Source organism: Sinocyclocheilus anshuiensis, unplaced genomic scaffold (assembly GCF_001515605.1).
Source record: "Sinocyclocheilus anshuiensis isolate Anshui unplaced genomic scaffold, SAMN03320099.WGS_v1.1 scaffold1089, whole genome shotgun sequence".
In the NCBI taxonomy this organism is placed as follows: Eukaryota; Metazoa; Chordata; class Actinopteri; order Cypriniformes; family Cyprinidae; genus Sinocyclocheilus; species Sinocyclocheilus anshuiensis.
In genome coordinates, this window is record NW_015555709.1 from 1,563,463 (window position 1) to 1,586,797 (window position 23,335).

The window sequence follows — 23,335 nt, forward strand, 5'->3', positions numbered from 1 at the left end:
ATTGGGGGAGGGGTGGGAGAGGGAGGGAGGGAGGAAAGGAAATGAGTGAGTCATGCGACTGTATTTTACAGCTGAGTCTGTTTTTTGGTTGCGCTTCATATAAAATATTTATTATCACTGCATGCAGGATGTGTACAACAATATCCCTCTGCTTTTGCAGTTAGATGAAGTTAGATAACCACTGCCTGCATGGTTCCCTCTCACTGACCTTTGACCTTTTTCACAGGCCACGTAACGTGGAGCCAGTGTGTTCGAACCTGCAAACTCAGATCCTGAACTGCTATAGACAGAACCGTGAGCAGACGCTTCAGTGCTCAGATCTGGCCAAAGAGTACATGCAGTGCATCAGTGCAGCTAAGAAGGTAAGAAACCATAAGATTTAGGAGTAATGATTTTGTTTAGGAGCATTTGTGACCTCAGTTAAAATCTTAGGGGCGCAAAGTTCATTTATGTACTGTAATGTTAAAATGTCAGTTCAACATACTTGTCAAATAGGCATTAAAAAATTATTAAAAAAAAAATCTTATAAAATACTAATAAAAATAAATATAAATATAGCACTAGCATGCTTTATAATTACTTTAGTTTAAAAATGTAATCTAGTTATATGAAAAGGTAATCAATTGTTTATTGTAATGTGAATATATATGAAATATTAATCAAATGTTCATGCTATTCACAATTATTTGAATCCATTTTAACTAATGATCTATTAAGTATTATATAATGTTTGTCAATTTTAGCTGAATTTAAAATGAATAAATATAAAAAAATATAATGTAAATAAATCTAATAAGGAAAATACTGTATAAAATCTTTTGGTTATTTAAAAAATGATTATGCTTAACAGATCAATTTTAAATATGAATGTTCAAAATTATTTGAATGCATTGTAACTTATGTTTTAAGTATTATAATTTTTGGTTTTGTTAATTTCATCAAAATTACTAAGATGTGTTAACAAAATAAACTATTGAGAGTTTGTGTGCTCTAATGTAAAAAAAAAAGTTGCATGAATTTGAATATTATTAATGAATATTAATTACGTTTTATATAGTAACAAAAAAAAGCTTCCATTGAGCACAGCACTAGAAACACCAAGATCATGGATTTAATTCATTGGGGACACAAAAACTGATGAAATTTATCCCTTGAATGCACAAGTCGCTTTGGATAATTGCGTCTGCCAAATGCATAAATAAAAATGTAAATGGCCATTGGCATCCACATTGAATTTGCAGCGCATTTGCATAGAGTTGATCTCTCGCCAATGGTCTGTAGCTCATGTCGCCTCAAACCTCCTTGAAAGTGAGTCACTTTCTAGTTATTTGATTGTTATAAATGGCTGTCAGTGTGAACGCCTCCTAAAGATCAGAAAGAGAGGCTGGAAAATTTTAATTGTTACTGACACACAAACATTGATTAACATAATATGTGGACTTAAAGGTACAGTTCAACAAAATTTGTAATCATAATTACTATCGTGTTGTTCCAAACCTGCATGTTTTTTTTCTTCTGTAGAACACAAAAGAAGATATTTTGAAAAATATTGTTTTTCAATGGAATCCAATGTTGACTGGACCCCGAATATTCTTGAAAGTATCTTAATTTTCACATTCTTCATTTGTGTGTGTTCTACAATAGAATAAAACCATACTGGTTTGGAATGAAGACATCAGGGTGAGTCAATGATGTCATGGGTGAACTATCCTGTTAAAAATAAAAACCTGGGTTCCAGTCGCCAGTCTTTTCTCAGAATTTACGATCGCTGCATTGTTTCTTGTTGGTCCGCACGCCCTCGCTGCAGCACTGTAGGTAAAGGTGTCCTTTTCAAGGTGTTAATTCTCCTGGAGTTTTACTTTTAATGTTCAGTTGTAGCCAGGCAACAGCAGAATAATGGCTCCACTCCATCACACCCCCAGTCGCAAGGAGAGAAAGAGAGTGTGTGTGGATGGGATGCTGGCTCACTAGTACACACTGCACTCAGGGAGTGTGTGATAATCACTGCTATGGCAATGGCTCGCAGTACCAGGATGTGGATCTGGCATGCCGCGTGCTGCTGCCGGCGGGTTATCGCTCTCACTTCTTCATTCCCCTCACCTCTACTCATCCGTGCTGTATTGTAACTGTTGAATGCAAGTGTCGACTGTTGATTTGAACTCTGTTTAATTGCTATTACTTAGCAGCACTGGTACTCAATACGAGTTGAAAACGTCTTTGATGTTTGGCCAGTTTTTTTTTTTTTGCCCTTTTCTCGCCTTGAGTCTTTCTGAATTGAGAATGTTGATAAAAGGGTTTTCAATGCAGTTTGATCAAGCAATTTTTTGTGTGTGCAGTTTCATGCTGCGTCTTTGTCCAACTTTTCACATAAGCAGGGAATAGCTGTTGCTACAAAAGCAGGAGGTGGTAAACACAAAATACAGATCAATGGTATTCGTTTGGCTAATCGAACATCGTTCTCTATGTGCACAAAGCCTCGGGATATTTGTTCACTTTGTGGGCCAGAGGCAAGAGTGTACAGTATGTCTATATCTGCTGGAAAGAGAGTTTGGCTTTTAATGTGGCTTTCCCTTCTTTTTTTTATTGGGTGAACATGAAATCAAAATTGACCATAAAAAGTGTATGGTTAAGGAAGTGAGCCATTGACCAAAATTGGAAATTTATTTACTCGCCTTCATGTTCCAAATCTGTTACCTGCATGACTTTTTTTTTTTTCGTTGAACACAAATATAGTTTAGCAAAATGTCATTGTTCTTTTTCATACAGTTATACAGCAGAGGAGAAGATTTTCAGTGATTTTAATTACTTAAATTCAGTCTTTTCCTCACAGAAAGCTTCAGTATCTTATTATTGCATTCTATGTATAAAAACATAAAATATTGTCTTATCTTATGTTTACAGAAAATGCCAAATAGAACAGGTTATTAATAACATGAGGGTGAGTATATGATGACAGATGTTTCTTTTTTTGAGTGAATAATTCCTTTAAATTACAGACATGTCAGTTTTTATTATAAGTAACACTCGCTGAGGTGAGTCACCTCTAGATAATATTTTTCTTAGCACAACACTTGTTACCTGTCAGTATTATAGAACAGACGTTGCTTGCTAGAGGTGTGAATTATAACGCAGTCAACCTTGTTATAATCGAGCTGCATTTAATTAGACTCCAGCAATTAAACATACGCAAAGCTGTGGTATTGAAGACAATGATTTTGACTAAATATGGGTTTAGTACAAGGAAACACATTTACATATAAGCTAAATGAGCTTGTGGTCAGATGTAGAGATTCTTGTTCTTTATATTGATAAAAAATTGACAGTATAGACATTTAGAATTTTACAAAAGATTATTATTTCAAATAAATGCTGTTCTTTTGAACACATTTATCAGAGAATCCTGAAAAATGCAGATTCTCACAAAAAGCAGTACAATTGTAATAAAATGAATAATAATATAATCAACACTTGAATATAGGTAGGTTTCATAAAAATGCATAATTTTGAGCAAAAAGGTGAGAAAATCACATTTTTATCAAAAACTACACCTGGATAATATTCAGTACGATTATCAAAGCATAAATCCAGTAAATCGATTCCATCAACACCTCCAAAGCTTGCACAGACATATACCACTTCCTGGATCAACATCTTACTCTGTAACATTATGCAGTTTTCATTTATATGCTGTCTGTTTCTGATGATCGCATTATTTTTCATATGCATCTGTTTACATAAGAGATTGCTCGTTTCTCCGTCCTGTTCACGTGTGTTTTTTGTTCGGGAGGTTTTGTACTCGTTCAGAAGATGTGTAATAGCGCCCCCGAGTGTAAAAACTCGTCTTTGGCGGGGAAGCGATTTCTTGTAAAAGACGAGATAACTCGTCAATGGCAGGGAAAGAGTTAAATGTTGAATTTAAAAATATTTCACATTATTACTGTTTTACTGTACTTCAAGTAAAAAGAAGACTGACCCCAATCTTTTGATTGTAAGTACAATTTTATTTATATAGCGCTTTTAAAGCTACAACGCACAAAGTGCTTTACACAATATAAAAACACAATCATAAAAGATACATTTATAAAGAGCTATACACAATATGATGAAGCAAAATAATCAAACTCAAAATACACAAAAAACATCACAAAATATTATAAACACATCTATACAAGTATGTTTTCAATCGACATTTAAAAACAGACACATCTATATTAAGTGGTAATGCACCAGCCTAATTTTCCAGTGCTTAAAAATGCCGAATGTGATTAGCGACGACTGATTAGCCGACTAGATTTCCAGACAACCCACCAGCTTGTCATGTAGCTTTGCTCATCCCAATTTTTAGCATAGATCAAAGCCAAATCTTCTCATCATAGCAGTTCCCAGACAGCTGTTTGAAGCTATAGAAGCCCTTACTAGAGAAACGCTCTCTTGCGCTTGACACACTTCACTTTGGGAAGGCTGCATGCCCTGGAATGAAGGGAGACGGAGAGAAGGAGCGGGAGTCGGGCGATCCATTTGTGCCGGGAGCGAACCCCGCGCTCTCTGTCTGAGGGGGCACCTATGCTTCCCTGGGCATTGTCTGGGATAATGACTCCAAGATTGGCTGATTCCTCCGTCCTGCACGCTCCACCCTGCTCAAGGATCTTCCGCTCATTTACGGCCAGGGCCAGACGCACCGACTTTGATGGTGATTGATGTTTTTTTTGAGCTCCCTTGCTTTTAACACAGAGGAGAGGAAGAGAAGAGAGAGAGAGTGAGCGACTGCTGAAGGAGAGATGGAGGGGAGGAGATATAGAATGGATAAAAAAACACAACGATGGAAGGGAAGAGAAAGAGAGTGGGAGAAGGGAATAGGATAGTTAGCCCTGCATGTCTGGCGCTGGATTGATGCTGTGGGCCGGCAGGGGCTGTTGTGTCAAGGCTGAACTTTTTGAGAGGCTGCCCAAAACTTTTAATGCTGTTTCTCCCAGTGCTAATTTTGCCCCCAAAGCCCCAGCTCTGCCATCAGCATCACTGCAGGCTCAGGGGCTAATGCCCCGTGTGTGTGTGTGTGTGTGTGTGTGTGTGTGTGTGTTGACAGTGTGTATGACAGTTCAGGCCAGTGCGTGCTCTTGTAACAGATGTTTCAGAGCGCCTGCCCACATAATAGAATTACATCAGCACTCATATGAGCTCTGAGATACTATAAATATAGTGAATATAGGGAGGAGAGTGAGAGAGTTTGCGGGGTGCTCTGCTCACGTGTACCCTAGAATTTAAATTATAATCGTATAATAAATGAATGAAATGTAAAAACACCAGTGTTTAAATAATAATTGGATGTATTGTTATTATTATTACTACTACTACTACTACTACTACTACTACTGCTACTATTAATAAAATATTGTACTTAATAGTAATAATAATAATAATTATAATTATTATAGTTTTATTAAAACTAACTTTTATAACAAGAATAAATAAAACTACTACTGGTTAAATAATTTAATGTGTTATTATTATTATTATTAAAATATAATTTATATTTAATAGTAATAATATTATAATACATGAATAAAATCAAATACAATGTTTAATTAATTAATTGTAAATTATTTAATGTTAAATGCTCATTATTATTACAACTGCTACCGTTACTGTTAATAAAATATTATATTTAATTATTATTATTTAATATTTAATAATTATTAAATATTTTTTTAATTATTTTTATGAAAACTAATTTAATAACAAGAATAAATTAAACTACTACTAAGTAAATACTGTTGTTATTATTATTAAAATATAATTGTATATTTAATAATAATACTATTATAATACATTAAAATACAAAAACTACTGTTTAATTAATTAATTGTAAATTTATTATTATTATTATTATTATTATTATTACATTTAATTATTTGAACATTGGTTTATCATTGCTTTTGCCTTTGTTTTATTAAAGCAATATGCTACTCAAGGCTGCTTTGTGTTGTACCTAACAAAACAACTTAATTGTGGTAAAATCATTGTAATGCACATTGATTTGCACATCTTGTAGCTTCTTGCTTTATTTATGATTCTCAAAAGCAGACTCTTGGCTAACTTCAGGGAGCATTTATAAGCAGATTTTCCCCAAAGGTATAGCTAGGTTAGAAACATGCATAAACACACTTTCAGCCCCTAACAAACCTGCGCCCCATCCTGTCTCTGCCGTCCATCAACACACACTTGAGTCAGATCACGGAGTGTATTGCTGCATTTCTCCAGTGAGGCCCAGAGATGGAACCTCTTTTCATTCGATTGGCTGAAAGGAACTGCTGCCAGGTGCTCCGAGGCCTTCCCATGACCCCCGCTGTGCCAACTCAGAGCTGTGTGTGTTAACGCGAGTTCTCAGATCAAGTGCTGCTGGAATATTGAATGACAGCTTGTTATTTATTTGGATGTTGAGCAAGACACAAATGCAGCGACTGGCATTGACTCCAGGGTCCACAAACAAATCATCAATACAAGCGTCACCTAAGAGGGCGTTCAAATAAATAGTGCATTAAATTAGTCTGTAGCAGACATTTCAAATAAAATGAGATCTTTCTATTGTGTGTGATCTGTGCAGACCAATACATTGTCTGCTTAGCTCTTTCAATGAAACAAACCTGAAAATAGAATTAGATAAATGAAAAGCTGAGAACTAGAGACGGACTGGGTCAAGGTAGGAGGGCATCCGCTCTGAACATTTTTCAGCTTAGATGAGAATAGTGTTTTGTTAGGACAATGAAGTTGTATCGTTTTCTGTAATGAATTATTGAACAGTCCAATGTCACTGACCCTGGTTAAGTTCTAAAAAAAACACCCCAGATACAGAAGTTTTGTCCTGTTTATAACTACAATATACCTTTACAATAACTATAACTTCACTGAGTCAGTCTAAAACTGCAGAAAATAATGAACATTCTGAATGTTGTGAGTGATTAAAATGGTAATTATACAACAGATCCAGTTCCAGTAATTGAATTTGATTGGCTGAGCAACTTTTCCAGTGTGTTTAGAGATGTGCAATGATTGATTCTGCTTTGACTTTGTTTGGAACTATTTTCATTGGTGGAGCAGTAATTAACAAGGTAATGGACTCTTCCATACAGTGACCTCTAGGGATGCACCGATACCGATACTGGTATCGGTATCGGGCTCGATACTGGTCTCCTGTACTCGTACTCGTACTCGTTAAAATGCCCCGATACCAAACGCCGATACCACACAGCATGTGATAAGCGCCATATTCAAACAAAGAAACACCGACAACAGAACAACAGACAGCAGAAAGGAGTTAAGGATGTCTACTACGAAGTATATGTATACAATGAATATAATGTTAAACATTCAGTATTAACGCCTGTATAGCTGATGTGCGCGAGCTGATAAACCAAGCACGCTGAGTGGATTGAGCGCGCGGCGGCGCAGATGCGCGAGCTTGTCGAGTGAATATATCTTTCTCACAGACATCACTGGAAAGTTACAAGTAAGTAAAACAATGCACAAGTTACTTAACGGTAAGGAGAGAGAGAGAGCGAGAGAGAGAGAGAGCGCAGTTCTGTTGTGTGATCTTTGATGTTCACTCACTTAGCACACGCATCATTTGCTGCGAGTATAACGCGTTCCCTATCACTGTCGCTGTATGAAAATACATTATTTTAATATTATAAATATATTCTTAAGACTCTATTCTTTTGTATGATTGACGTTTTAGGTGGGTTTATCCCAATTAAAGCAGTCAAATGAACATGATCACGACTGGTTGCTTACTGACGCTTCTCTCGACGCTCAACCAGCCAGCCTCTGCTGAGCTGCGAGTATATCACGTTCCCTATCACTGTCGCTGCAAGGAAATAATTTTTTTTATTATTATGACTATATTCTTATGACTCTATTCTTTTGTATGATTGACGTTTTAGTTTTTTTTTTCCCAATAAAAGCAGTCAAATGAATGTGATCACAACTGGTTGCTTACTGACGCTTCGCTGGACGCTCAACCAGCCAGCCTCTGCTGCCTCTCATTCCAAGGAAATCATTCTAATTTGTATGGATACTGCCACTAGTTGTGACGATTTTACGATTTATGTTATGTAATAACATTTGTTATGCAATAATGTAAAGCATAAAAATGCCTATTAAAACGTGAATTATCCCAATAACATGAATCTTTCTCATAAAGTAATTTCAGCAACAACAGGACAAACTGCAATGCTTTTTAATAATTCTATAAAAGAAAGCCAACTTAAACTCCATTAGGGGTTCAATCCCTAACTGATTGGCAGCACCAGTGACCATTGGCAGCTGGCAGTCTGATTCTGGCAGGTCACGTGATCTGCCAGTGGTTGGCTGCCTGGCGGCTGGAAGTCCACTGTCAGGAACCATTGATTTATGGCAGATTTATGTTGCTCTCCTTCCACTCTATACGGGAATAATAATATTATGTTTTATTGTACATCTGTTCATATGACTATTCTTTTACATATTTGTTGTTTTATGGAGTGATATGGAACCTGTTCAATTCGGAGCTGAAAGTGACTGGCTGCACTGAAGCGGCAGTAACCCACCAGTCGGGGGGTAGGCGTTCTACTCGCAGATCTACAGCGGCTGCCTGAAGGAAACTGTTATAGGAGGACATGAACGCAAATAATATATTAATTGACTCAAAGTTGTTTACAAAAACAATGTAGAAATAACAAAAATAAAATCAGAATGATTTCCTTGGAATGAGAGGCAGCAGAGGCTGGCTGGTTGAGCGTCCAACGAAGCGTCAGTAAGCAACCAGCCGTGATCACGTTCATTTGACTGCTTTAGTTGGGGAAAAAAACCTAAAAGGTCAATCATCCAAAAAAACAGAGTCATAAAAATATATTCATAATAAAATAGTGTATTTCCTTGCAGGGAGAGTGATAGGGTAGGCGTTCTACTCGCAGATCTACAGCGGCTGCCTGAAGCTGCCAGCCAGCCACTGGCAGGTCACGTGACCTGCCAGAATCAGACTGACAGCTGCCACCAGCCACTAGCAGCAAAGTCTTAAATTTAACTTGTTCATGTCTGCAGAAACCCTGCTTTTGAGAATTAACTGAGAATAACTTTTGTGTGTAAACATTTTCTCCTATTATTCAGGGAAATCACACAAAATAAAATGTTGTTGTAAAATGAAATGACAATGACGGTAAACCTGTTTAACTAATCGCATACGTCAACTTCTACAGTCCTGCTAAAAATATATACCTCAGTGCTCGACGGCAGGCACAAGGCTTATCATTCCCAATCTCTGCCTTTCATTTTTTTGCCCCTTTCTCATGTAAGACCAGACGCTTCGAGCCTGCATCCATCTATTCTTCACAGTGGGATTATTGATTTCATTTTCATATTGTTGCAGGTCCTTCGTTGTAAACAACCTTCCCGTCTTTTCAAAAAGTGAATTGATCCTCAGTCCGCCTGTGTTCGAAGGAACCAATCAAAGCGAACACCATTATCTTTATTTTTTTGTAGCTGCTTCCCTTTCTCCTCCTTTTGTGTCTTGAAATAATAGAGCTCGCATTGGCAAACAACATCAAGTATAATGGCGAGTTTGTTGGCGGCACAGATTTGAAAAGTTTTCCATAAGTGCCATGCTAAAGTGGTTTGAGTTCAGAACAAACGTATTGTTCCAGCAGCGCATTTACACAATATAATAGATGGCGAGGATTATCTTGTTTGCGGTAATTGCTCGAAAAGCTTCACACGGCCACACTGAGAAAGACCTTGAGGGAAATGGATGGAGGGGCTTTTTCTAGGGTTGGGTACCGTTCACATTTTAACCGGTACGGTACCGGTATCAGTACCTGAATTTCGGTGCCGGTACCCAACGGTACCTTTTTTCGGTACTTTACTCTCTGTGTAATTACAAAAACATTTATTTCAGTGAAAAAATAAGTCCAAAAGTCTCAGTTTCAACATTTTGAACAATAGGGCCCTACAAACTTTTTCTTTCTTTCTTTTTTCCCCAGATATTCTTGTTTGAATTTTTCTGAAAATCAAATGAAGGAATTAAACATTTATTTTAAATCAAATGAAAATTAAAGGAAGAAAAACTGTGAATATTCCTTTAAAACATTTTTAATAGGCTAATAATTGTATTATTTTGTTCTACAATTAAGTGATTAATCTGGTTGTAATATATATATTTTTTATTTAATTGTTTTATTTAAATTTAATAGAAAATGTAATATTTAAAGATGTACATTATACCGTACAAAAGTAATACAAGATTAATTTATTTCTGTTATGTTAAACCGTACTTTTATTTTGACAGGTTGCCATGAAGCTACTGTGTGTATACAGTATGATGATGCTAGTTTTCTCAAATGAAATGGTAAAATTCTCGTGAAGTGACTCTCACAGCAGCTCTGGAGATTAAGTTTTTGTGTTCATGCCGTCATATAGTGAGACGCAGAGGCCGAAAATCACCGCGAGCGTCACGCGTGTTTCAGTATTTCTATAGTAAACAAAACTGAGTTTCCGCCATTCATACATACAGAGGCAAGCAGAACATGCAGGATTCATATTTAAACCGTCTTTTTGCATTTTAATATTCACAGACACTAGTTCATATCGCGATTCGAATTAAGTGGCTGTGGCTACTTTTGATTTATTCGTCCAAAATTTACGAATTCCGTGGCATTCCGCGCTATAGAGTAAATTACGTTTTTATGAATGGACTCCGCGATCCCGTCCGCGTTTTCGCAGAAACCATATGGCCCTAGAAATGTAACCACACTTCACAACATTTCGGCTTGCCCTGTGTGTTGTTTGAACGAGTTGCAGGGGTGACCTCACGTGACAGGGTTTCTCTTTCTCTCTCTCTGTAGCGTATGCGCCCAGATGCGTTCTCAGGTACCGAAATTTGGCACCGATTGATTTAACGTGAATCGGTACTCGGTAGTACCGACGCAATACGGTCGGTACCCTTAAAAGTACCGAGTTCGGTACCCACCCCTAGCTTTTTCTTTATCTAATTTTTATTGCGTGTCTATAAAAACGTGTGTGTGGGGGGTTGGCGAACTAGAAAACTGTGATTCGCACTGTATTGTAATATATATACGACAGAGACCATTGCCTTGCCATTGATTTTTGAAAGCCTTTACATCAAAAAGGTGCAATGCTGCAGGGACCCAATTACACGTGTTAATGTATTCTGCCCTGGAGACGCAACATATATGCGTGGGGTTACGGCTCTCCTTCATTTAAGGCATTCTGCTTTTATCAAAGCTGTAGGAAGGAGTACATTAAAATTCATTGTAATCTTTCGTCTTGTGGGGAAACTAACTAAGATAAGTGGCTGTGTTGTTGATTAGCTGAACATGTGGATCTAGGCTGAAGAAACACTCAAATGGGTTTTAGAAGCTGCCGTGCTTTACTTACTGCTTCTTACCCATGATGATCAAGGATACACAAAAGCAGAAAGGTGTATTTAACGTCTGTTTTGCCATTTCTTTCTGTCGTAGAACCCAAGGTGTGGATGTTCTTTGTGTTTATTTTAACATGACCTCAAAATTGACCCTGTTCACTTTCATAAAGGTATAGTTCACCAAAAAATGAAAATTCTGTCATCATTTACTCACACTCATGTCATTTTAAATGTGACTTTTTCTACTGTGGAAGGTAAATGAAAGTCAGTGGGGTTCAAAGAAAGTCATATAGGTTTGGAATGACATGAGAGCGAGTAATTAATAACATAATTTTAATTTTTGGCTATTCTTGGTCTTATTGTGCATGTTTTTTCAGCAATAATAGCAATGATAGCTTCTTAAACTCGTTTCTTTTATACTGGCGTCATCAAGAATGCTTAATAATTTCCCCCAAAAATGAAAAGTAATCAATGCACAAACATGTTATTCCAAACTTGTGTGAATTATTTTTGTGTGTATAACAAATATAGTTTTTTTCATGAATTAAAATGAATGAGGAGTTTTTAAAGGGTAAGTTCACCCAGACAGTGAAAATTCAATCAATGACCCTCATGAAACCTGAGAGATTTCGGTCTCTGTTGTACCAGTTCCTGTCTGTTATAGCAAAAATTTGACGCGTCAAAAAGTTAATTTCAAAGAAATCCAAATGAATCAAGTGTTGTAATTCATGGCCGAATTTTCACTTTTGGCTAAGCTATGCATTTAAACTTCAAAATGGACACAAAAATTACCAATTTCAAAGTCTTTTGAAGTCATGATAGATTTGGGTGAGAAACCCAAGTTTTTAAGTTTTTACTGATCATACCATCCTGTGAGCTGTTAACCACTGTGACTAAATGTTTGAGTTTAATTTAAGAACTGATTCAGTCTAATCTGATTCAGAAGTGATTCAGTCTGAACGAATCATTCAGATTACTTTGTTAACTGGATCAAGTGATTCATTGAAAAAAGTTAAACTCGGAATGATTCTGCCCTAGTGAAAAACAAAAAACTAAAATGTATTTGAAATACATTTATTTTGTGCTTAATATACTACAAATACATTTACATATTTATGTGCTTAATAAAAATACCCTGCAACTGTACTTTTGGTGTACTAAACTGGTATAATTAAATTCTGCTAAATTGGAACAACTAATTTTGTGCTTAATGCACTTTAATTGTGTGGAAGTAGTGCTGAAGTCCAACTAAAGATAAACTGAAGTATAGTTGATTGTGCTAAAGTGGAACTATTGCAAGTATATTTCAGGTACACTTTAAATATCTTGCATTTAAAGACTGATATTATACATAGATCATACAATCCTTATTAACAGTTATATTAAAACACATTTTAGGCATAATATTAATGTGCACTGTGCAATAAGGAAATACTTTTATATCAGTAAGTCTTAAGCAGTGTTGGGCAGTAACACATTGCTTAGTAACGCGTTACTGTAATTTTATTACCTTTTTAGTAACGGAGTAAATAAATTTTCAAAATAGTAATTAGAGTACAGTTACAAGCCGAGGTCTCTATACGTTACTGCCGCGTTACATTGCTGACAGAATGCAGTGTTTTATAATCTGGAGATTGTAAAAAGGATGTAGCACACGCATTGTCGAGTCAAGTGCCAGTGGATTAGAGACCTGCTCTCCCACGAGACCCGACGCAACAGAGTGCGGCTCGGGACAAGACTTGATAGGCGAGTGCAGAGACTCGTGTGTGTGCGCGGGATGCGGGAGAATAAAATGATTCACGGGACTCCCGCAAAATAGAAATATCTAAACATAAAATATCTAAAACAAGTAAATTGTTATTCATCTATTGCACAAAAGCTACATGAACTAATATAAAATAGATGATTAACAGGTGCAAGCATATGCAGTTTCTATTTAGGCTATAACACGTGTTTGCAGAGTTGAGCAATGCAGTGCTGAAATTTGCGTTCACGAATTCTCTCATTATAACACACGAATTGTAGACATTATGAAAGATTCATTATGCATATATTTATTGTGTTATAACAGAGATTTGTGAGATTGCCATGAACTGAGATGTCTTTTAGAGATTATAAATGCAGCGCTCTTTGCTGGCATTCTGCCATGCCAAACCATGCACGCAGCAGCCACTTGCTTTAGTTAAAAATAACAGTGTTCTGTGAATGTTTTGCTTTAATAACAAATATTTATCGGGAGTGTGTATGCTGGGATTTCATAAATTTCATGGAGAAAAAAGTAACGTAACTAATAATGTAACTAATTACTTTTGAAATAAAGTAATCAGAACAGTAACGTGATTACTTTTAAAAGGAGTAATCAGTAATCAGTAATTTGATTACATTTTCAGAGTAACTTGCCCAACACTGGTCTTAAGTGATATGTCAATAAATGTTAATGGATTTGAAGTATGCTTAGTATAAAATAAATGTATTTAAAATAAATGATGGCATAGGTTTTTTTTTACTGCGGTGATGAATGCGTTAAGAGTTGACGGAAGATTTTCATTGGGCAACAACCTAAATTTCAGTCTGATCTCACACAAAGCTATTGTATGACTTCAGAAGACTTTGGAATGTAGCTCGCAAGTTTTATGGAACACTTTTATGATAGTTTTCGGTACTTATGTGTCTTTTTTGACATTTGAAAGCTTCAGACCCCATTCAGTGTAATTGCATAAATCAAAATCTTTGATAGGGTTTATATCTTAGAGTTAAATCTTTACAGCAGTTTCTGTGTTGTTAGGCCTTTGTTGCGAAAATAGATTCAATTTGCGCCTACATTAGCTCTTTTTGCGGTAGAAGGGTATTGGAACCAAATGTGACAATACACGGTGCTTGTAATACAAAAAGATTAAATCAAGAAAGGCTGACTACATGCTTGGCTCACCGCTCTTTGTAGCTGCAATTCTCATTCATCTTTCAATCTGTACTTCTTCTCTTGTGTCTTGCTTCTGTGCTTCCCCCTCCAATCGTTCTATCGCTAGTGTCTGCACTTTGCGCTATCAAACGGCATATCAAACCTATTCTGAAGTCTTCATTTTGGCTCAGGCGTGCCACATGGCCTATGAACATCCTCACAAAGCCCTGAAGCTGCAGTCAGCGGGGGACCTGAGGCCAAGAGCCTGAAACACAATGGCTGATGTGACCTTTCTGCAGCAGAGCCGCAGTTGCACCACTGTGCCTTCCTTCTGATAACCCTGAGTCCACCGACTGGACAGACATTGTTCTGCTAAAAAGCAGCTTCAAGACTTGAACTATAGAATCTTTCCTTTTTTGTGTGTGGATTTCACTGAGTAACACTGCAGTCAACTCTCTTTTTTCAACACTCTCCAGGTGTGATAAAAGTGCATTAGGAATGGCTTTCTTACTTTGTTACCCCTAAAGCATCCGTGTGCTGTTTCCCATTTGGCAGCGGAACAAGGCGGTTCACTTTGTCTGTCTGGTCTCCAAAAGCTCTTTCCTCTGTTTTATTCTATTGAAGCTGTTAGGAGGAGCGGCAAATACTGTTTGGACCGGCCATCAGTCCATCCACAAAGGAAGGTTTGAAGTACCTCCACGGACTGGCTTCAACGACATCTATTTTTTTCACAGTTGTCATCAGACATCATAAGAAGAGCAACCAAATTGTGGGTTTCTTTACCTACAACAAATAGGGGTTTGTTTGCTTTTTTATTTTCAGAATAAGCTTATTGTGTTCCGGACTATTCGTACGGAAGAAATGGCTTCTCGTTTGAAAAAGCATTTTGTGAAAAGTGAATGCTCCCATCATCCAACTAGTACAGGGATATTTTGTTGTTGCAGTTCTTTCTTGTTTCACCCCTCCTTTCTACAACCGGCGGTAAGAAGTTTGCTCTTTGAGTACCAGATTGCCTGTCAAGTGACTGAAATGATGGATCTCCAATTCAGAAAGACCAAATGCTGATGGGGGGAGCTGAAATCTATACTATACAATTTTAACTATTGTGTTCCCATAATCAATTTTTATTCGTTTACTTAATTATTTTTTTACATATTTATTTTAATTCATTTATTTTTAATTATAAAGCATTTATTTTATTTTTTATATTTTATTTTGCAATCTGTGCATAAACCGTAAAAGAGTTGTTTCTTCATTTATGGGCTCTTTTGTCATAATTTTGTTTTTCTAATCTAACGTATTTCGCTTTTTTGTTACATGGTCACATTAAAACGTTTTTAACGTGCCTTCATAATTTATTTTTGCTTATTTTCAAATGTATCAGTGAAGAGCAGGCTTGGGAAAAGTCAAGTTAAATATCACGTGTAAATTTAATGAATTTTGTATCTTTAGGATCAGTTTTGTGGAAAGTTACTTTTAGAAGTATTGGATTACAACAGTGTTGGGGGTAACGCATTACAAGTAACGCAAGTTACGTAATCAGATTACTTTTTCACGTAACTAGTAAAGTAACGCATTACTTATTCATTTAGAAGGAAATATCGGAGTTACTTTTACAAATAAGTAATGCCAGTTACTTTGTTTTCCCATATATTGACTGACAACTCTCCTTTCCTCATGTTGAGAGAAATCGGGAGTAAGTGTAGAGGCGTTGTGTGCGCTGTGTGAACATGATGTTAGTGTAGTTCTAGACTAAATGTCAAAATGCATTTACTCATCTCACCTGCACAAAAATGGATTCAGTGTTCCTCAAAATGAATAAAAACATGTAAATACGTTAAATAAGACAAATGTCATTTATGTATTTAATCTCATTTTATTGACCAATGTCTTTGCTACTGACCTTCGATGATCCAATTCAACAATACTAATAAGCAAAAATGACACATTTGTGTTTCATTTTTGTTATTGCTGAATAGTGGTGAACTTTCTTCTCCTGCGTCATATTCTTCATAGTCTCGCGTAGCCAGACCGTCAGACTGAAGGCTGAAGGTCTGGGAACTTTGGCCGCTTTGAATGGCCAAGGCCCGCCCAAGAAGCCATATGAGTGACAGGTTAAGCAACCAGTCACGTTTTGTTTTGTGCCATGTCATGTTTAGGGGCGTGGAAATGTCGCCACAATAACAGTAAAACAGTGTATAAAACTCTCGGACATATTTTAAAGATTCTATGCCGCGAACTTTAAATTTTTCACATACTTTTGAAAATCCAGCGTTTAGTTGATCTTGATAAGCGCTCGTCGTCACGGTTGTAAACACGACAGCTTTCTTCTTTCGTGAGGGGGTTTGGCGCCACAGCATTTTTGTTTCCAGGCGGAAAATTAAAGAACGCTACAGGCACGTCTCCCGGAAATCCTGTATAATCGAACCAATCCGATGACTACTTCGAAACTCCTGAAGTATTTCCAGCTAAGTGTGCCGTATGCATCAGACGTTCAGCCAGTGGTCCGTGAGACTATAATCTTCATGCAATTTGTTTGAGGTGCGCCCTCTATGGTACAGACGTGAATTTACATTTCCTTCAGCCTCAGGCGTATTCATTTCACTTTTGGGGTGAAAGGGCTTTTGCATTTGTAAAAGAAGAACTTTTTTATATTAAAAACAAACAAGCAAGCAAGCACTGCCCAGATTTAAAATGTAACGCAAAAGTAATGTAACACATTAACGAAAGTAATGCAATTAGTTACTTTTTTAGGGAGTAACGCAATATTGTAATGCATTACTTTTAAAAGTAACTTTCCCCAACACTGCATTACAATATTGCATTACGCCATAAAAAAGTAACTAATTGCGTTGCTTAGTTACGTTTTTATGGAAAGTAATGCGTTACATTACTTTTGTGTTACTGGGCTGGGCTAGATTATTTGTTTTTAATAACAAATAACCCAAACTTACTTTTCTGAAAAAGTAACTCAGATATTTCTTTGTAAATTTAAAAGTATTGCATTACTTTACTAGTTACTTGAAAAAAAAATTATATGACTTTGTAGCCTTACTTGTAATGCGTTACCCCCAACACAGTTTAGGATACATAACATATATTAGACTTAGCAAAACGTATGAGTTGGTCATTTAATTCCAGACATGGGCTACGTTCACACTGTCAGTTTTTGGGATTGACAACCGTATTTCCTTTACAGGTGTGAGTCTCGAAATGTCCCGTTCACACAGCAGGTTACAGTTGTGTTTAGAATACTGTCTGTATGAACGTGCAACGGGAGTCAAGTAGGGCTGAAACGATTAGTCGACATTATCGAAAACGTCGACAATAAAAAATTGTTGCAAGACTGTAATTCAGCTCTCCTGATGCAAATCAAGAGAAGAAGACGCAGCGGCAGCGGCAGCGCTTCAGACTCGGAGCAAACGCAGCCAAACCTGAGGCTGCTGAGTGGCGTTTGGATGAATATGTAAATATGTACTGCGTGCTTTCCTCTCAATAACAAAATAAACAGATCAAAAACTGACAGCTGTGAGAAAGCAGCAGTTTAAAACGCATCTGATTACAGTGATGTGGATGTTTGCATGAGCTCTGCAGTTCAGTACTCCAGTAAAGTCCAGACACCTCGCGTTTATTTATATAGTGCTTTATGCAATAGATAGCCTTAAAGGGATACTCCACCCCAAAATGAAAATTTTGTCGTTAATCACTTACCCCCATGTCGTTCCAAACCCCTAAAAACTTTGTTCGTCTTCGGAACACAATTTAAGATATTTTGGATGAAAACTGGGAGGCTTGTGACTGTCCGATTGACTGCCAAGTAAATTACACTGTCAAGGTCCAGAAAAGTATGAAAGACATCGTCAGAATAGTCCATCTGCCATCAGTGGTTCAACCGTAACGTTATGAAGCGGCGAGAATACTTTTTGTACACGAAGAAAACAAAAATAATGACTTTATTCAACAATTCGTCTCCTCTGTGTCTCTCCGCATCACCGTAGCGCCATTTTGTCATCCAAATCTTAAATTGTTTTCCGAAGACGAACAACGTTTTTATGGTTTTGGACCATCATGGGGGTAAGTGATTAATGACAACATTTTCATTTTGGGGTGGAGTATCCCTTTAAATCAAGCTGATTTACAGTATTATTAAACATGAAAAATCAGAGTCAGTGTTGCTTTCAGTTAGAATTACAACTTGATTTTCTGTTATAAAGCAGCTCTCCAGTGTGGAGCTAGCTAATGATAAAATCTTTTTATTAGTGGGGAAAAAAACATTTAATTAAAGGCATAGTTTGGTTTGCAGCGATCAAAGCTTGATCTAGCTCAGGACTGTTTTGATTATCATAACCCTATAAGGTATTTTAAGAGAGATTATGTTGTGAATATTAGTTTATCCAAAAATAAAATATCTTATCACTTAACCTTTATTTTGTTTCTTATCCATATGACTTACAAAAAGATATTTTAGGCAGAATGATGCGTCATTCAGCTACTTTTTTATATAGCTAATTAAATGGTGAATAAGAGTTTCTCTGCCATCTCATTTTGTGTGCCAAATATATTTATTTGTATAAATTAATTGTATAACTGTAATTACATATGACTTTCAAAAGCTGAAGTGATTACCTTAATTTATTTGTTAGAATATGTATAACTCAATATTTTAACTAATTGCAAAAGCTGAATAATCAATAAATGTCTACTGATTAATCAGCGAAATAATCTATGATTAGTCGATTAACCGTTCTAATAATCGTTAGATTAATCGATTATCAAAATAATTGTTTGTTGCAGCCCTAGAGTCAAGCCCGTATTCCTTACCAGTAACTATAGTGACAGTGACCAAAGTAAAATCAAAGATGGCAACGTCCATAAAACTGAAAGTCTTATCACTTTCTGACACGACAAGAGTCCAATCGAGCCGCGAGTTCTTTTGTCAAATCTTCATTAACCAACAGCAGCTTTTAAATTTGGGTGGAGAGCGGAGCATTTGAATCGCGAGCAGAACACAAAACTGATGGGAGCGGCTCCGGTGGAAAACTGACGGGCTCTAAAATGTTCAGATGACACGCAGCTCATTTCTCTGTCACTGTAAGTTACCGAAAACACGTAACACACGGTAGACGCGCGTTTGTGCGGCAGAGCGGCTCTCTCTCGCACTGTATGACGTGACAGACAACTAGTTGTCCAGTCCTGTTCCGTTCACACAGCGCGTGTGTTCTGAGAATGCGGTTGTGAGTCCTGAAAATTTACGGGTGTGAGTTCGGTTACAGAATGCGGTTGCCATGCCCGTAAATAGCTGAACTTTGTGTGAATGTAACCATATTAAGGACTCAAAAACAGGACTGAGAACCGTTTTCTGCTGCTGTGTGAACGTGGCCATATTTAAAGTGTAATTTGCACCACAGAAAGTTTAAGCACAATACATCATTTGAGATGTGATGGAAATTACAGAGTGGTGAAAATGGTCATGAAAAAATAACAAAATGGCAGAATTCCCATTTGATTCATATGTCCACTGTGAAATTATTGGTAATGAAAGTAAATGTGTAAAAAGTCTATTTCCAGAGAGTTTACTTTCTAAAAGTTCACAGGTCCATATGTGCTCACAGTTGAAGAAACACCTAAATACAGATCTTTGTTATTCAATAAAGAAGAAGGATTTGACTTATCTAAAAAATAATTCATTTATATATACTCATATAGTCCTTGTGCCATACATCTTGTTTATTGAATGAATTGATATTGGATAAGTGCTGCAGGCTGAAAATTTAATATTGAGTTTCCTCTTGCACCTCATAGTTATGTTGTAAACTCCGTGTATTTTGGGAGATTTTGGAAGTGTGTTTTGTTCTGTTTAGATGGGGCTTTTTGTTTTGGATGATGATGATGTCATTAGATCAAAGGGCATATCTAGCTTTATGTCCAGAGATGAAAAGGGCAGAGGTCATGCATATATTCGTTCTTCCTCACAATGTCCTGTCACACCAGACATGATGTAGTGGTCAGGGAGCTTGGGGTCACGAAACCCACCTGACCTTTGCAAAAGAAAGTAACTGACATTGTGCTTGTGTTTGAAAGATAAAGTGTGAGTCTGTGTTTCCGGCTTCCACATGTTCTGATGCTCTGAAGAGTGCAATCTGCTTCAGCGTCAGCTTCAGTTGTATGAACAACCGTTAAGGCCTATTCACACCAAGCATAGAACAAATGTTTGCTGTGAGCAAGATTTAGAACAGAAACGGTGGTCATAAACCAAAGCATTGGTAAAATATCTTCTATAATAAGGTCTAAAGGTTTTGGGTCAGTACGTTTTTTTTTGTTTTTGTTTTTTTAAGAAGTCTCTTATGCTCTCCAAGACTGCATTTATTTGCTCAAAAATACAGTAGAAGCAGTAATATTGTGAAACATTATTACAATTTACAGTAAGTGTTTACTATTTAAATATATTTTAAAATGTAATTTATTCCCGCGATGCAAAGCTGAATTTTCAGCACTATTACTTCAGTCTTCAGTGTCACATTATTCTTCAGAAATCATTCTGATTAACTGATTTGCTGTTCAAGAAACATTTCTTATTATCAATGTTGAAAACAGTTGTGCGGCTTAATATTTTTGTGGAAACTGTGATACATTTCTTTGTTGATTAGCACCACCTATTTTTACGAGAGTTAATTTAGTTTTAATGTAGCCTGATGTATATTCGTTACGCTTTTGATGTGAATAGACTTTTTGTTGGCTATTCGTTTTGCATTTTAGTTTCACATTCGGTTTGAATAGGCCTTTAAAGTATTTTGTCCAGATTGGCTTTTTTTTTTTTTTTGTTTTGAGAAAAAAAGTTACATACCTCAGTGAAACTTCCTGCCTAATGAAAGGTGAAGTGAGAAAGAAGTAGATCAGCTCTTATCAGGCTCATTAAATGCCTTATTCAGGACGTGCTTTATGCCAGATGTGTTGTGGAGTACTTCCTCTCGCATATTTGATTACCCGTGTCTGTGTGATTTATCTGACGCTCAAATGAAAGGAGCAGACAGATCAGAGAGCAGCATATCCGAAGTTGAAGTTAAAATCAGCAGAACTTGTTCCTAGATTGAACTCACTGTCGCTGCTGACGATTTCTTTCCCTTTTTTCCCCTCATGTGCTCTACTCATTGCAGAGTTCAGAGTCGAGCTCCCTCTCGGCCTTGTTTGTTTGTTTTGTTTGATCGTTCTTCTTCATCTGCTTCTCTCTTGTTTGCCATCGTAGCGACAGCAGCTGTCTCTCTCTGCCCTTAATGGAAAGGGGAGTTTAGACAACACCTCAGAGAGGAGAACTAGTCACTTGGCAGCAGCTCACATCAGCCCGACTGTTTCTGTAGGTTACATCACTTTCTTTGGTGGACATCCAATTTGCGATTTAGGTTTATAAAGGTACACAATGCCCCAACAAACTCCAACTACTTTCACATTTGGGTTTTGTTGGATCAGTTTGTTAACCCTGAAGCTACATTCATACTGTAATTAAATGGGTTATATTATATATTTTTTTATTATGCTTTAATTTAAATATTTTATTTGTGAATTTTATTATATTTTTATCTAGATAGATATTTTTATTGTGCTTTAAATTCAATATATAATTAATATATAATTAATTTATAATTTCTTATGCTTTATTATTATATACTTGTAATATATTTTCATTACTTACTACTTTTGTGCTTTATAATTATAATATACTTATTATAATATACTTTCATTATGCTATATAGGGAAGTCGTGGCCTAATGGTTAGAGAGTCGGACTCATAACCCAAAGGTTGTGGGTTCGAGTCTCGTACCGGCAGGGATTGTAGGTGGGGGGAGTGAATGTACAGCGCTCTCTCCCACCTTCAATACCACGACTGAGGTGCCCTTGAGCAAGGCACTGAACCCCCAACTGCTCCCCGGGCGCCGCAGCATAAATGGCTGCCCACTGCTCCGGGTGTGTGTTCACGGTGTGTCTGTGTTCACTGCTGTGTGTGTGCACTTTGGATGGGATAAATGCAGAGCACTAATTCCGAGTATGGGTCACCATACTTGGCCACATGTCACGTCACTTTCACTTTAATATATAGCACACACACACACGCGCATATATATATATATATGTATAATTGAATATTAATGTGATATATTATAGTGTATTTATTTTAAATATTATTCTAAATATTAGATATATTATATTTTTTTACATTTGAATTTGTTTCAAATTTAATGTGTAATTTATATAACTATTTATTTATATAATTTATATATTTATATTAATATACTTTAAATACTTTCATACTTTCATACTTTCATTATGTTATATATGGGCCATTCTACAGAATTGACAGAGTTGGAAACGTCCCAAAAATGTCCCCCAAAATATGAGTATTATGTGTTCCCTTTTGTCACTACCGAAACAATGATGACATGTTTCGGTCATGACTGTTTTGGTAGTGACAATTTTAGATACTTTTGAACCTAGCTCAAAGAAGCTAATCAGGACATGGTTAGCTAGCACAGTTCTGAAGAGTGGTACACATATATAAACTAAATGATATGGAATAACACCCAAAAATGTGTGCTTAATTGCAGAAAAAAGATGTTCGGTAGTGACGTTCCTTAATGTTACACACAGATTTTCAGACTTCTGAAAACAATTTACCTCAAAATGAGAGACATCTACTCACACCTTGTATATATGAGAGAGGGGGGACAGAGGAATATTTCCTGATCATAAGTTTAGGAGTGTAGTTAAAATCAGTCACAGCCAATGGACTAAAACATACACTGTTTCGGTAGTGACATGAAAAATGCAGGAAAATTTTCATAATTTACAAAGAAAATATAAAACAAATATTTTTTTTGAACTTCACTTTTTAAAAGAATCAAAACGATAATTTTAAAAACAACATTGGAAAATTGAAATTTAGGGGTTAGGGTTCGGGATAGCCACCTCCCAATTGAAAGTACCCAATAAATGATGATTATATATATATATATATATATATATATATATATATA

At 36.4% G+C, this 23,335-nt stretch overlaps 1 protein-coding gene across 3 annotated transcripts in view; it reads left to right on the forward strand.

Annotated features, from left to right (window-relative positions):
* LOC107671869 (MICOS complex subunit mic25a-like) overlaps positions 1–23,335 on the forward strand; it is a 98,238-nt gene that overhangs the window by 65,850 nt on the left and 9,053 nt on the right. For 2 of the 3 annotated variants that reach the window (XM_016464865.1, XM_016464866.1), the window contains 2 exons: positions 227–362; positions 2,902–2,939. In XM_016464865.1, the coding sequence (XP_016320351.1) occupies positions 227–362; positions 2,902–2,928 (163 nt within the window). In that variant the 3' untranslated portion in view covers positions 2,929–2,939. Of the gene's footprint in view, positions 1–226; positions 363–2,901; positions 2,940–23,335 lie in introns of those variants that run through there. The other variant, XM_016464864.1, reaches the window with a different exon arrangement.